The sequence below is a fragment of the Lathamus discolor genome, chromosome 9 (genome assembly GCF_037157495.1).
Source record: "Lathamus discolor isolate bLatDis1 chromosome 9, bLatDis1.hap1, whole genome shotgun sequence".
Classification (NCBI taxonomy): domain Eukaryota; kingdom Metazoa; phylum Chordata; class Aves; order Psittaciformes; family Psittacidae; genus Lathamus; species Lathamus discolor.
In genome coordinates this window covers 7,968,515-7,984,682 of record NC_088892.1, presented here as the reverse complement: position 1 = coordinate 7,984,682, position 16,168 = coordinate 7,968,515, and the positions used below count along the sequence as shown (strand labels likewise).

General features: G+C 48.4%; 2 protein-coding genes across 8 annotated transcripts in view; both read left to right on the top strand.

The window, feature by feature from the left end:
- ARHGEF9 (Cdc42 guanine nucleotide exchange factor 9) overlaps positions 1-16,168 on the top strand; it is a 189,123-nt gene that overhangs the window by 80,460 nt on the left and 92,495 nt on the right. The window lies entirely within an intron of this gene.
- Positions 6,363-7,172, top strand: LOC136019602 (uncharacterized). Its single transcript, XM_065689950.1, has one exon. The coding sequence runs from the start codon at positions 6,699-6,701 to the stop codon at positions 6,876-6,878; it is 180 nt and encodes a 59-aa protein (XP_065546022.1). The 5' UTR covers positions 6,363-6,698; the 3' UTR covers positions 6,879-7,172.

The window sequence follows — 16,168 nt, the reverse complement described above, 5'->3', positions numbered from 1 at the left end:
GCGCTGGAGTTCCTGTAAGAGTTCCTGGAAGGAGCAGTGGAAGGAAGGAATTGTCTTGGATTTCTCTGCTGTTTGGGCTTTGCATCTTTATCTTGTTCTCAGGCTCAATTGCAAGCCCAGAAGCTTGAGAAGTAAAATTAAGAAGTCAATGTCTGTGTGTTCTTTTAGGCCATTTTTTTCCAGGCAAAAGAGAGCTTATGTAAGGCGAAAATGAAATCTGGATTCGATGGGTCCTTTCAAACTGAACTTCGTGGCTCCCTGAAGTGTCTCTCTGTGATGAGGGTAATTGGTGTCACCACATCTGACCTCTGCTGCATTTGAGGGGTTTTTCCTTTTCTGTTTCAAAACTGGGAGTCTCAGGTTACTTCTAGAGCACAGGCTGGGGTGCAGAACAGATGCAAGGAGAAGAGAGAGCAGTTGCACCATGATTGCCGGGGGCATGAGATTTTAGTCTGTCTTAATGCTTGAAGTTCAAGTAAACTCAAAAATAGCAGCTCTGTTCTGCTGCACCCCAGACAAGCACAATGAAATCCACCCCCAGACAGGCTTGCTCCCCGTGCCATTTCTGCACTGTGTTACAAAAGCTATGAAAACTGATGATATCTGTACATCACTCCCCATTGTGGTTCAGCCAGTGCTGGGGTAGAGCCTTGCAGTTGTGTGTGTGTGGCACAGCATGGCAGGATGTTAGGAGGGATGCACTAAGCCATGCTGGGATGCAGGTGATGCCTAGTCAGGGTGCCTTGGAAGAAGCATCTGGGTACCTTGTAATAACAGTGACAAGGTTTTGGCGTTATTTCCCCCCTCACAGCATCATGCAAGTGCTTTAATTCTTCAGCAGAGGAAAGAGCACCATCTGCTGAGATGCTGGCTCTGTGTGTAGAAAGAACCAGTATTAATTGAGGTCTCCAGATGTGGTTCAAGGTTAGTACCTGACATGTCACTGCTGCCCTTCGCTCAAGGGGTTCAGACCTGTTCATCTGGAACACGGTTGTGGTTAACCAGGGCTGGTGTACAAGCATATGGCAACCTCCCTGGCCTACCTTTCACTGTTGTCTGGTCTTTAGTATTAAAATAAATGGTTATAAATAAATCAATCTCTGCACTGAGGCCATAAATCTGCTGTCTGTCACTTCTTGTTTCCTGAGATAAAAATAGAACTGGTGAGGAATGGGTAAGAGCTTACCACTACAGCTTCCCTGAGCAATGTGTGTCTGTATACAGCGTATCTACCAAGGGTAAGGTGTAGATGTCAGGGTGATGCTTCCCATCTTTTGGTGAAATTCTCATTTTTGTTTTCCCCATCCACCTTCTCTTTCATTTCACTGCTTTGCAGGCTCTCAACTTGGCCTTTTCTCATACAGTTCCTCCTCTGAAGTCTATTTATGCCTCAGCAGCTTTTGAGATCATCATCTTATCCTTGCCCACCTCTCCTTCTTCCCCTTTTGTCTCTCTGTAATTGTATTTTTGTTAGCTCTGTAAATGAATCATTTCTTGTCTAGTTGTGCTGTGAATTTGCTAACTTGCGTTGTGTGGTTAGTGTGGACGATACTGGAGGGAGCTGTGCTTGCTCCAGCCACCACAGCGCTTCGTTTCTGGTGTGTCTCTATGGTAGAGGACCCTTGAGCTGCTGTGGGAGGGAGGGCTGGGGCAGCAGGTGAGGTGGAATAAAAGCTTCTAAGGGAGATGTGTAGCGTAAAGAAAAGGAAAAAGGACGAAAGAAGGAAGTAAAGGGAATTACTGGAAGAAAGTTCCAAGTTGATGTGGACAGTGAGGAAGCTTTCCTGTTGAGGATGGAGTGGACAGGCAAGGTGATTGGAAAGATAATCTTTTAACTGCCAAAAATCTTTCTCCATACCTCAGTTTGGGTGAGGAACTTTAGGCATTTGGGGATTTTCAAAGCTTCCTTTGAAGCCAGTCAATGAACATACAAGATAATGAAGATTTCTGAGGATAAAACTGCTCTTTGCAGCAGCTCTGCAGCTCGTAGGCTGGTGTATCCCATCTGGCTGAAGGATGGGATAAAGAGGACTCAAGGACCCTATGTCAGACCTGCTGTGAAGAAAAGGGAAAAAGAGGCAAGTCCTGGTTTAAGAAAATCCTCCTGTTTGGAAAGTTAGCAAATGATAATCCCACTGGCCTTTAATCTCTGAAACCCTGACCTTAATTCCTGGCCAGATTTAGAAAAGAAATACTTAATTTGATGTCTTTATAATCTCTAATGGAGTCCGTGACTCAAACCCCACGTGATGCCTGGCAGGGTCAGTGAGTGCCCAGCAGAGGGGACTGGGAATAGAGGAGCAGTTCCCATCTCCTGCACTCACATCCCTGCTGATTGTTCCTCTTTGGGGCAGTATTAATGCAGATTGAACTTCTCTCGTGGTGAAATACGGGTCTGAGATGGGGCTTGGGCTCAGACCGGAAACAACAAAGAACTCAAGCTGCCCATAGCTATTTCCCCTTTGGCCATGGTTCATCCAGTCCAGGCCAACACAACCATACTTTTATTCCCACTCAGAATCATGAAACTGTGGGATTTGTTTGAAACTTTCCCTAATTCACTGAAAGATTCATCTCTTTTGGCCAACTGATGTTGCTCAGCAGGTTTTCCTGGCCTGGCAGAGCTGGGGTCCCCATGCCAGGTCCCAGAGCTCCACTACAGCAGCATTACTGGTATTCGCTGGGTCTGCATTGCGGTTACAGATTTAGTGGCTCATTTTGCAGTTAATGGAAGATGGTGCTGATGTGTTCGAAAACACAGATGCCTCTGCATGTCAAGAGATGACCTCAGTGGAGGTTCATCTGCACAGAGAATCTATGGCAGAACAGAAAATTGGAGCTGAAGCCCTGTTCAGCCACAATGCCGCAGGATGATCCTGCCAGCTAATGTGGGGATGGTGTCCCTTTCAGGGGGGGTGGAATGTGGGATCTTTAAGCATCCGAATCGTAAATCCTCACTCCTGAGTAGAGCTGTATTTGTTCAGCTGGAAGTAGTGGGTTGTGCTAATTGCTGGAGACATCCATTGGAGGGAGTCATGGTCACAAGTCTGAGCCCGATGTGTTGCACACACATAAGGAGTGAAGAGTTGGCATCAGAGGCTTGCCTCAAAATTACCATGTTGTAATTAATGTTCTTGTAGGGGCCCTTCTGATTTGTCTGTTATTTGGGATATAAACACATCTCTGTCTTTTTATATGCAGGTTTTGTCTACATAGAGGTGTAAGTGATGTATTAGTGCAAGCTCTGGCTCCTTCCTTGGTTAATGTGCTGCTGGAGAGGTGCTGGGGTTCAGAACTGCTTTCTGATACAGAAGAAGCCAGCGCTGATCTTGCATTACTGTGCTCCTGCAAGCTGCTGTAATGTAAGGGCATGTGCTGTACTGGGAGGGGAGGTGGTAGTTTATGTAACTGGAACAAATCTTTTCTTGTTCCTCAGCTCAGCTCTACCGAAGGTTAAAGGAAACTTTTCAGAAAGCATTGCACGGAGTTAAAAACTCTGCGGTGGTTTTATATAGACCCCTAATGTGTAGGTGTTCTTTCTGAGGCTTCGAAGAGAAGGTATCATGCATTTTTGTAGTAGAATTAACATTTGGTACATTCAGAAGGCATGGCAAATTACATAAGGCAGCAAGTACTATTGGGAATACTGTGAATATCATTTAGAAGGAAGCTTTGATGCAGTAAATCTGTGCTGATCACTCTTGGTGGCTGATACACGGCTTTCACTGGATATTCACATGTGCATGTGAATGGGGCACCCCTCATTCACATACACATGTATGTGGATGGGGCACCCCCCGATCCTTCGGGGTGTTGCTTGCTGCGAAGCAGGACAAGGGAGGAGGATGCTGTACCGGACCCGGGGCTGCGGCAGCGCCTGCAGCCGGGCTGGGCACAGCCGCTGGTGACGCAGGAGCTGATGGTGCTGAGCGGGATCGGGGGGACCTCCTGCCTGCAGCAGGCAGGGGGTGGCTCCACCGCCTCTATTTATAGTGTCTGCCCTCCCCTGTGCTGTGACTGGCTCAGCTCTTGCAGAGTGACTGCCTGAGACCTGAGACCTGCCAGGCTCATTGCTTGTGATGAAATTCTCTTCTTCAGCTACGGAAGTAGCTATTGAGCATGTGTGGTAGCTACTGCATCTTTTTCTGGATATTTCTTAGGCCTCTGCTGCTTTTACCTGCCTAATTTTCACTGCCTCTGTCTACATGCAAAGGCTCAGCAGAATCTGCCTTGATACCCTGTGGTCACATCCCATTCCTGGCATTAAGAGGACACAGCACAGATCAAGGCGAGGGATGGGCTGTGGCTGTGGAGGTGTCTGTAGACCCCCCTGGCTGCTGTTGGCAGGGGGAGTATCTCTGCTGTGCCTCCTGTATGAGTAAGGCTGGATCTGAGGCTGGGTCTAACCCAGGCTTCCTCTGTGCTCGTTGCAGTTCAGAGGAAAAGATAAACTGGCTGAAAAGATGCCTCTACATTTGGGCCTGTTGTATGTTTTGGAGAGGTCACTGGATGTTCCTGGATGTTCCTCCTCCTGTGGGAGGTCAGGTTAGGCTTCTGGAAAATTGCCTGCATTGTTTTGGGAAAGGATTGTAACAGTAATAAATACTCCACATCCAATTTATGTTTTCTATTCTGATTAGTCTGAAATTGCATTAGACAGGCTGGCTATCCAAAAATGCATCCTTGATAGGAGATGCAGGCAGATCCATCATCTGGGCACATGTGCTAAATGGGGCTTCCTGCCTGGGGCAGGGTTAGAGCAGCTTCTTACCAATATACAGGTGAAAAACCACCTTTCACTGCCCTCCTGAGTGAGAAATTCTCTGCTTGAACAGAGCAGGGGTCTCGGTTGCTGGAGAGGCAGCCTCTGGCTTTCAGTTACCACACTGAAGGAAAAAGAGAAGAAAAGGAACTACCTGATCAACCCAAACTGTTCTTATTTAACGGTGCTCAACACAACTCATCCTGTGTCTGTGGGCACATCACAGCCCCCATGTGCTACAGGGGGGTCAGAAGGGAGGAGGATGGAGCATGGGATGAGCATTGGTCTTCACAAGCACTGGGCCTCAGTGGAGGTTGAGGCACTCAGCCCTCACCCACCAGACACTGTCTCTCCTTTGGTGGTTTGGGGTGGATGTAGAAGCCTGCTGTGTCTGAGGGAGCCCTCAGCAAGCAGTAGAGCAGAGGAAGGAAAATACACCTTGCAGTAAGCAGCTGAGTTTAGCATTGGTTTGAATGGTGAGTGGGGGTAGGAGCATAATCCTGCTTGTCCCTTCTCTGAGTGCCCTGGAAGGATGCTGTGATGGGAAAAAGGCAAGTCAAATGCAGGCCCTGCCTGTTCAGGTTTAGCGATGAAATTTGTCCTGAACTCTTGCTGTTTGCTCCTGGAGAACAACCTACGAGCTTTTTTTGGTGCATGTTGGCCTGTGTGTGACTGTCCTGGGTGTGTTCAAAGCAGCAGGTTTCCTAGAAGGTGCTGGGGATCAGCCTGTGTATGCACAATTCAGTGCTTAATGTACATGCATTGGCACCATTTCTGTATTTGTCTGTGGAAACATTTGCTTTTCCCAGCTGGGCACATCACTGTGTGTGTGTGATGCTTCTCTAAGGTAACTGCTGGTTCTGGTATCTGAGAGCAAGGTTTGGGATAGCAGCTGGCACCTGGACCATCAACTTTGGGTGCATATGTGGATTTACCATAGGAATGAAGAAGGAATGAATTTCCCCGTCCTGTCGTCCCCTCCACCCCCCTTTTATGCATCTCTGCCTGTAAAACAGGCATTCAGTTTAACTCTTAACATGGAGAAGCCCAGTGCTGAGGCAAGAGGCTGTGTGATAGATTTATGATGGGATGATGTGACTATTACCCTGAGCTAAAAAGTGATTTCCCTGCAGAATTCCCATGTTAAAGGCTCACAGCGAATTTCCAAGTCACCAGGGGCTGCCTTCTTGTTCATTTCTTCCCCGCTTCATCTCCTGCTCCCTCTCCTGCTCCCTTACCTGTTCTGAGCAGGCTCCCAGCAGCACCGGCTCTGTTTGCCGGGGTTTATTTTCCATGTGAAGCCGGGCGCAGGCGGACAGACGGGTCCCTGCGCACGGAGCGGCGGTAGCTGCGCCGCACACAAAGCCCCGCGCCGCCATCCCGGAGCTCAGCGTTGGCATCCGCCGGCTGCCGAGCAACCGCAGCAGCGGAGGAGAAGAACCTGCGTGCGCGGTGCTCCTGCCACGGCGGGCGGAAGAGTCGCATATTTATGGAGCCAGCGCTTCCTCCTGCGTTTGAGTGACAGCCAGGATCCCTTCACTGCCTGGTCACCGGAGCTGATTTGTATGCGCAAGGGTCCGCCTCGCTCCTCTCCAAGAGATGCAGCCGCAGCAGCTTGCAGAGCTGTCACACTCACACAGGCTCCTTATCTGCACTGGCTTGACGAATTAAAAAGCAAGCCAGCCAGCAAGAGAGAGACCGGGAGAGAGGGGGGAAGAGAGCGAGGGAGAAGCTTGCAGACAGCGCTCGCTTTCTTCTCCTAAAGGAAGGATTTTGCATCTTAAGTGCTCACGGGTTGTGATGATGCTTCACTTAGCGGGCTCCAGGATGAGCTAGAGACAGCAGATAGGGGGAGAAACTAAGCAGACCACAAAGCATTACGAGCAAAAACCAAAACCAGGAACAGTTTTCTCCTCTATTCTAGCATGGTGGATGTATGGACAGTCTTACAGAGCAGAGGTTGACTTCTCCAAATCTACCAGCCCCACATCTTGAACACTACAGTGTTCTGCATTGCACCATGACCTTGGATGTTCAAACGGTGGTCGTTTTTGCAGTGATCGTGGTGCTATTGCTTGTGAATGTCATACTCATGTTCTTCCTGGGCACTCGTTAATGGATTTTTTCTCCTGAGCTGTTGGGGGCTACTACTACTACCAGTAGCAAGTCAACAAGAGAGCAAGAGCGAGCGCGAGAGCGCGAGAGAAAGGCGAGAGAGAGAGAGACAGAGAGAGATTGCTTACTGAGGGGGGAAACGCATTGAGCTTCAACATGGCCTCGCTGTGATATGTATGACGTTGGTATATTATCTCTCCCTAAATCTTTTGTCATGTCTTGTGTTTTAAGTATGCCTGTAAGTGTAGCTGCTTTTGCCTGGGTTTTAAATGTGATAAATAATAGTAATCCATTCCTCTGCCATTCTGTGCTGGTGAGATAGAGCTGTTCCTGTTTAGTTAGAAGCAGAGTGAAAATATCTTTCTGTGGTAAGCATGGGCTGGGTTGTTTGCTTCCTTTAAAATAGGGGCTCCAGTGAATAATAAGTCATTTTGTGTGATATTTCTAGCAAGCGGTTAATGTGCAGTATCTGAGTAACCATGTAGCTGCCAGGTGAGAGATGCTGGTGTTTGCAATTGAATTGAGCTCTGGATGTTTGGGGGGGGGGGGGAGATGAGAAATCCCATGAGAGGATTGAATCTTTGCTAAAATAACATTCAGCTAAAAAAAAAAAGAGAGAAATTGGACTTGATTTATCTGTGTTGCTTGATGCTCTGACTTAATTTCTCAATACTCAGCCCTAAAGCCTCCAAATTCTACGGCCACACTGATGAGCTGCTTCTTTCTTTAAAGATGAGAGGGGGACTGAAACGTAACCTGGTGGGGTTTTTTCCTGTTTGTATGTGGTTTCTATCTCTGCACATTGGGAAGGAGGGATCAAAGAGGAAAAGGGGGATGCATGCTTTGTTTTCCTTTGCTAAAGCAACAGATACAGAGGGGTTGGGGTTTGCTTTGATTTGTTTAGAGAGTGTATTTTGCCTTTCTTTCCTTCCCTGTATCCTTATGTGTGTGCGTGTCTATATAATTTTTGGTAATGTATGTAAGAAAAATCTTTGCCCACCTCAAGGATAACAAGATTTTGAGACAGGTTCCTTGGGTGACTTTATTTACATTGATTTTCTTGAAAATGAAGTGCCAAGTTGTATATTACGGGCTTGCTGAAAAGGTGTCCAGTAGTTAGAGGTCCTTCTGTGGAGACCAGAACTGCAGTGTTTACTGCTCGGGAGCTGACGGGGGCTTCTAGCGGCAGTGCATGAAGTTTAGAGAGGATATGAAGGGAATGTCTGAAGAGAGAAATGGCTTTTCCTCTTGAAAATATGTCTCTGTTAGAAATGTTGAGAAGTTTTTTATATAGTATGTTTTATTTTCCCCTCTGGAAAAATCAGAATCGCTCAAACCAAAATAGTGACAGTTTGGAAATATTTCCATCTCTTGCTGATGTTCACTGGCATCATACTGCGTGTGATAATTTAACCAGTTCATGCTAATTCTAGCTGTCTTGTTATTCATTTGATGTCCTCCTCTAATGGGGCAAACCCAAATTATCATGGAACTGATTGATGGAGACATGGCTGGAACTTGGAGACATGTAGTTACTGCCACGTGAGAGTCTGTCTGCTGCAAGTTAAATGCATAGCTGAGCTTAGGAGCTGGTTTTGGTCGGGGGCACGGTTGGAAATGGAGGTAAATGCTGCAAATCTGGCACTTTCAATGTGGCTTTAGCTGTAAGTAACACTTCCCTGTGTGCTGGGGTGGTGACAGTTGGCCCCCAAAGCTGACACGAAGGGTTTAGTGGCAGCAGCCCATGTTCATGGCTAGAAGACCCATTAGAAGCGCAGCAAAGACGCTCCGGTGCCTGCTGGCTCTGTCCCTCTTCACTTGTAGCTCTCTGTGCAAAAGGCATCGGCTTCACTTCAGAAGAGACAGAGGGAATATTCTTATAATTAAACAAAAAATGATGGATCTGATGCTGAGGATGGTTTGGGTTGTTAAACAGCTCAAATTTGCTTTGTTTTCCTGTTAGCTATCGTATGCCATTAGTTTTATAGGTTGCAGAATCTCCTGGAAATACAATAAATGAGCACAGAGCACTGTTAGCTATCGTATGTCATTAGTTTTATAGGTTGCAGAATCACCTGGAAACAGGATAAATGAGCGAAGATCACCATGGAAAAGGGAATCAATCAAGCAGCAGCCAACACAATCCTTTCAGGGAGATGGTTTCAAGTGACACAGTGATTTGGAGGAATAAGGGTGGAAAAATGAGAGGAAAAATCCAAACCAAAACAAAAGAGCGAGTTAAAAATGGGATGTAACCTTGTTTTCCTCAAGGTTTGCTCCCTGGTATGGAGGTTTACCCTTCAATAAGGTTTCTATGAGGAACACTCAGTACCTGACGTGGTTTTCTAGTGTGTGCAAAGTGCATTCCTTGATGTGGAGTGTGTGCTTCTTGGGGCATATTTGGGAGGTGTGTGTGTGCACAGGGTGTGTAACTGCGTGTCGGGACCTGGTGGGACCTTCGGGTGCCTTGGCGGAGCTGTGTGTGTGCTTCTAGGGGATCTTTGCCCGGTGGATGCATGGGGAGGACGTGGATGCTAAGCGCGCTCAGCTTCCCGGGGAGCGAGCACTGGGAGCATGGTTTTTGCCGTTGTGGAATGTGCTTGAGAGAATTAGTGCGACTTTATTACAACTCTCTCACCTGTTATCCTCCCAAAGGCTGGGAAAGCCAGCTTGTGCAGAGCAATAGGAGCCTGAAAGTTGAGAGCAGAAAACTTTGTTATTGTAGCAGCACTGTTGCTGTTCTACCAGGCTTCGTGTTGGGCTTCCGAGGGAAAGAGAGGAAATGAGCCGAACAGTGAGCAAGGGCTGGTCTGTGTTTCCCACCCCCAGTCCTCAGTGGCCGCCTTTTCAAAGAGGCCTTGAGCCGTCTCCCCCAGCCCCATTTGTGTAGTTTTCCGCCTCTGATTCTCTGTTTCCCGCTGGGTTAAACAGTTCCGTCCTTCCGGGCTTTCAGGAGCAGCTCCATCCATGCCCCTCTGCATGAGCAGCTGTTTGGGGTGACAGCATTCCTGGTCGCTTCCTACAGATCCCCTGTCCTCACAAGTGACTGTGGTTGTGAAATTTGGGGTGTAGGTATTTTACAGTGCACAAACGTGTAGTGGAGGTTTCCTTCTCCCTGAGCTCTGTGGGACGATTTGGGTCATGTATGTGGCTGGTTGTGGCAGGGTTCCTGGGGTAGATCAGCCCCATAACTCCCCGTCAGTGAACATTGAGTTCTTCATGTTTGTGGGGATGCTCAAGCCCAGGGATTGGGAAGAGGGGTCATTCCTTTAAATGAATCCAAGCACTGACCCTCTGGAAAATATGGCCCCTAAGAAAAAATAGTCATTTGTATGCAAATAGCATCTTTATAATGCATAAAATCTCTTTCAGTGATTGTTCCTGTGTATTTGCTGAGGCTGGGTGATGGGAGACCTGCCTTGCTGTTTGTCTGCTTAAGCAGGATTCAGTGTTATTTGCCACAGGATTCATGGAAATGCCTCTGACTGTATCATAGCAACCCTGTTCCACACAGTCCATAAAAAGTCCATTCCTCCCGAGCGGCACGCCGCTGTCTTACAGATTCAGGCCCCCTTCTTGCCATGGGGAAGGTGCATTTTCCCCTCTTTGGGTGCTTTGGAAACAGCATGTGTGTCAGGATGATCCCTGCCAGTCCGCTGTTCCCTGTGATTCTAATGCTTTCTTTAAGCCTAATAAGAGGGATCCCTTTTGGGTTTTGAAAGGCTTCCTACCTCACCCTGGCTATTTCCCACCTCTGTGTTAAATCTCACACAACAAGTTAAAAGGGGGCTGGGGCAACTCGGAGGTCTGTGATGTGATGGCTCTTTCCTGCCCTTCCATTTGGATTTCCACGCAGGATGGCAGCAGCACGGCACTCGCTTCTGCCTTGTAGTGAGTGAAGATGTGCCCAGTGTGAGCCCTGCTGTGGGAGTGCAGAGGTGCTTTCTCATCCCGTACATGACTGTTGCTGAGAGCTTCATGTTCACCTGACTCCTGCCCCCATTGCTTTACATTATGTATGTATACTCCTTTTTGGATCAGGTATCAGTACACAGCCCAGGTGCTGTGTGTAATGTCTGAAGGGAAATTGCCCCAAATCCATGTAAGTTTTCTTTGGTTTTAGTTTGTGCCTGGAACCCCTCTGCTGTGTTGTTCATTCCATCTTGCTGTTATCCTTTGGCTGCTGTATTTAAGGAGTGCTGGTTGTGAGGGGAGACCCGGTGCTCTTTGTGTGCAGTGCTTGCATGTAGGTATGTGTTATGCCTGTGCTGTAGCTGTGTGTGCTGTATGTTGCTCACAGTAGGGAGGGAGGCTTTCTTACTTTACATTCACAACGTGTCTCTTTCTCAGCGGGGGGTGATGATTGTGCTCGATGTGCATCTCCAGTGAAACGTCATGAGAGCTGTTCTGGTATGATGCAGGGATTTGTCTCTTGTATGCGGACTCTCCAATGACCACAAGTTACGAAGCCTCAGGAAGACTCCCTGGTGCCAGTCACTGGGTAATAATTGTCCTGTGGTGCAGAGGGTGCTTGGCCAGGGGCTACAGCGGTGGCAGAGGATAGGTCCTGTCTTTCCCACTGGTTCTCTGCATGGCCTTGGGCATGGTCTTCCACCACCTTGTGACTCCTCTTTCCCAGCTCTAGAAAAGGAATATCACCCATTATTGAGGCATAGCTGAAACCCATCAGTTCCTGGTTTCCCTTTTCTGCTGTGTTCTGCAGCCGTGGAGTGGTGTTGTTCCGCTCAGGAGGCAGGAATGGTGGCTGATGGATGTGTGAGCGCCCATGTTGGCGCAACTATGTGCAGCAGGACTTTGCCTGTTGGAAGTGTTGTAGACAGCGAGCTGTGGTGATTGATGCTTCTCACTGAAAATAGATGCTCTGGAGGAAAAGCTGCTGGAGGAGCCCTGATTTATTTGTGTTTAGTTTATTGGTTATGGTTGAATTTCTTTCCTAAGTAGAAATGAGTCTTAATCTGAAAGAGCCCACAGATGGATGGTTGCCTCTAACCCTGCTGTCCTCACCAGTGAAGGACCATGCAGGCTCGAGTGCTTATCTCCAGTTTTGTGGAGTATTCCTGTGTTTTGGAAGCGCCACACTGGTGGCATATTCATTAGGACAGCTGAGCTCAGGGCAAGAAGCTCTCAGAGCTCACCTGTGATGATTGTGTTGGGCAGGCCTGAGAGCTTTACCACTCGAACTAAAGAGGGCCTAAAGGGGTGAAGGAGCACCTGCATTGAGGTACTTAAAGAATTAGGTCTGGATTTGGACTGATTCTGGTTTATTCACACAGCAAATTCCACAGGAGTGTGTGCCTTTGAGTGTGCTCCCATCACAGCTGGGGAAACTGAGGCACGCTGTGGTCAGAGAGCAGTGCTGGGCAGGGAGAGGGGGTTAATGGTGGAGCTGGAGCAGGAGCTTTGGGGGGATTTGGGAGCAGACTCCAGGAGCAGAAGGGTCTGTCCGTGCCCCTGTGGAAGGTCCCATGTAGTTTAGCTCCTGCCCCTTCTTTCGCGCCAGCTAAGAAATGTATAACGTAGTGTACAGGCTCCCGGCAATGCTGTGCTGCTATTTCAGGCAGCATCTCCAGCTAAGTGAAGCAGGGGCTGCACTGCAAGCTGCTTTGCTCTGGGATCCTGTGGATGTCTCTGCGCTGTTCCTGCAGCCCTGTTGCCTTCCTTAGGACCTGACCAGGAAGTCTGTGCTCTTGCTGCAGGGCAGTGGGGACTGTAGGTGGAGAGAGTGGTGCAGGTGGGAGGCAGCATGCCTGCCTGTCCTACTGCTGCTCAAGGCTGTGACCTCTGTCCCCAGCTCTGCTCCCCTGTGTGACCTTTGCGGAGCAGGTCCTGCCTGGAATGATGAGCATAACTGTCATCAGGTTTGCCACATGGGCAGGGATGTACCTGAGCATCCTGGACATGCCTTGTGCCACTGGAGAGCCTCAGCAGGCATCAGAAAAACATCCCTGATGTTGTTGTTCATTTGCGTCACTTCCCTCTCAATACTCAGGATGTTTGACCAGAGGGTGTCTATACTGACCAGAGGGTTAAGCTTCTGGTGCCAATTCCTGGGTCTTTGTGGGGCTTTATGGGAGCTCGGAGCTTCTGGCCATGAGGGGGGTTGCAGCTCACGCTGGAAAGATGCCGGCAGAAGAATCAGTCAAAGCACGAGGATTCTAAAGGCAGCAAAGATCCGAACTGTGTGTTGGGCTGTTTCTTAGGATTAAAAAATGCGGTATAGCCTCAGCTACACAAATGTAAAGTAGAGAAATACCCTCAGGGTCAGTCTCTTACCCACTGATAAGCAGTAGGACAACTTGCTGGGTGTATCTGTAGGAAAGTTTTGTCAAGTAAAATTCGTCCAATGCTGGCGTTATCAGAAAGCAGTTCATTTGAAAGGATTTCTGTGGACCACATTCCCTGTGCTGTTTCTGATGTTTCCACTCTCCTGTGTTGTACTCAGCGTATCTGAACAGGGTTTTCTTAATAGGCAATGCACTGACATCTCTGTTTTGATACAATTCTTTCTTCCTGGCTCGATAAGGTGCTGATTAATTTGATGCAACTCTCTTCCCTTATCTAGTTGAGCTTCACAGTTTTAGTATAATCTAGGAAAAGTGTGATCAATCTTTAATGTTTGTTTTTTCAGGTTTATTCCAAAGCCTTTTGGGCATGTTGGGTGTTTGGTCTTTTGTGAAGTTCTCCGAGAATAAAGTTTAAAAGTAACAATTACAGACAGAGGGTTTGAATCCAGATGAAACGTTTTCAAGTGTCTGTAAAACAAGAAAGAGCAGCCTTTAAACAGCAGCTGACTGATGTGGGTTTAGGTATTAAATTGGAATTGTGTTACTGTAGTGCTGCACACAGGCAAAGCCGGGTGCCTGAAATGCAGAATACTAATGATGCCTGCATGTAGGAGTGTATGCTTGTGTGAACCTATGTGATAGAGGGGGAGGGAGAGGAGGACTCTTCTCTCTCCATACGTACCTATAGAGTGAGGCGGTCAGGGGCAGCATCACATGTCTGTGCCATTGAGAAGGGCTGTGGGGACATAGGGTGCTGTGCTCATGCTGAAACAGGTGAGAGGAGGAGGAGGTGGGTGAGGAAGATGGTTGTGTCTGCTCTGAGCCACCTCCCTGGCACCATGGTGGCACATGGGGAGCCCTCAGCCCCACGGGCACAGGCACCCAGGGCTATGGGGAAGCTCAGTTCTCAGCAGTGTAGCATCTGCCTTGGTTTTGTGATCAGGAGCTAACATGAGGATGGACTTTCAGTCTGGTCCAGGGTAGATGAATGTCTCATGTGGAGCCCAGCAGGAGGTCAGTCCCATCCTCTGGACGCCGAGGCGTTGGCAGAAGCATCTGAAGGTCCTTTGGAAAGAATTTAAAGTGTGAAGGTGCAGAGCAAAGAAACGAAAGCTTAGACCTGCAGCCTGGGAGCAAGTATGCTGAAGACTAACCACTGCCTTTGAACTATCAGTCAGCCAGGAGCCTGGCTTCTTCAGTGCATACCCGGAGCCTGGGAAGTGTATTCACACAGCATCAAGACCCTAGATCTATCCGAAAGCACTGGCCTCACTACACCCAGCACCCACTGCAGGAGTGGTACCGACGAGCCAGGTACTGATAGATGGGATGCCACCCTGAGCCCACAGCTCTTTGCAGCTTCTCACAGTGGCCCCAAAAGCCATTTTCCCAGCTCAGTTTTAAGCTCGGTATGAGACTGTGTCTGGTCCCCAGAGCCCAGGCTTGGCTGGAGGTTGTAGGCAGCGCATGCCCACTGTGTCTTGCTTTCCTGTCTCCCCCCCCCAGCTTCCCAGTTTCTTGTTCTCCTCCCACACTCCCTGTGTTAAACAGTTGCTGTGTTTTGCCCCAGAAAATGGTGATGGTTTTATCTGTTTTTTTAGAACAGATGCTAGGCTGTCCCTCTCCCATCCTCGCACACAGCAACGTGCACATGTGTGCATACGTGTGCAGGCACTTGTGCATCTTCATATATATTTCTGTCACAGAGGGAAGCAGAACAGATTAAAACACATGTGCATATGTTTTCCTTCCCAGATATATTTTGGAAAATATGAGTCAGCAGCAGCAAGAACACATTACATAATCTCAGGGAGGGAAAAAACCTTCCCATTTATTAGGAGGCAGCTCTCTGCAAGCAGCCTTTTGTAACATCATTTCGTTAGCACACATTAGCATGTGCTGCTTGGTCAAGTGGCCTTATTTCCCTTGGCCACACTTGTGTCCTGTGCAGAAACACAGTTGCAGTAGCATTGGGGTTTGTTATATTTAAACCCCCCTAGTAACGACAGCAGAGTCTCAGGGCTGTGATGATGACAGCGACTTTTCTCCTCTTCCTTAACATGTTTTCCTGCAAAGTCTCTGCGGTTTTCCTTTTTGGTTCTCCCCACACCCCCCCTCCTGCTGTTTGCTATAAAATCTCAGCACTGAGATGAGTGCAGCTGGAAATAAATGCTGCCCCCTCCACCTCCACCGCCTCCACCCGCATGGGAGAGTGAAGTCAACAGCCGCTTTTAGCCCTCATCTCCTGCTCTTGCCTGGCTCCCCACGAGCTCCTTCCCAGCACTGCATGGTGCCTGTGCCGAGGGTGGAATTCAGAGGGGGCTGAGCACCATGTTAATGGCTTCTGCAGCCATAAGAGCACTTGCCTGATCCTGTCGGTGGTCGTGCTGTCATATGTCTTAACATAAAGGATGAGAGAGGACATGCGGTTTGCTTCTTGGGCACTAAGCATCACAGGGAAGAGGGGAAACATCATGAATCATGGAGAGGCAGAGGAGCACAAACAAAAGACCAAGTGAGATGGATGTGGCTCAAGTCAGACAGCATGTTTGGATGCTACAGCCATCTGATGAGTGTCATGAGTTGCAGCACACTTGGAGGGACAGGAAGCAATGGGACACCAAGCAGGGCATGGTGGTTGGGTGCTCTTACCTTCTTGATAGTGCCATATTTCTGGTTCTCATCTAGTATACCAGGCTTAATTCCAGTCTGTTGAGTTGAATCCCTGCATTTCTGATGCTTTGAAAGCCTCGGGTGGGAATGGGCACTAGCAGAGTTAAAAGAAATAAAGAACAGGTCTTGTTTGCTTGGTTTTCATTTGCCCAATAAAACCGGCAGGTTTTGAGCTGCTTTCATGTCCCAGGGCCCTGCAAGCCCTTCCGCTGTGGCTGAGCTCATGGTTGCCTTTCCAGCAAAGAGGTGCTCTAACCAAGAAGGTTTCTGGAGCTCAGCAGAGGGGATGTATTCTTCAGGCCACCATCCATCA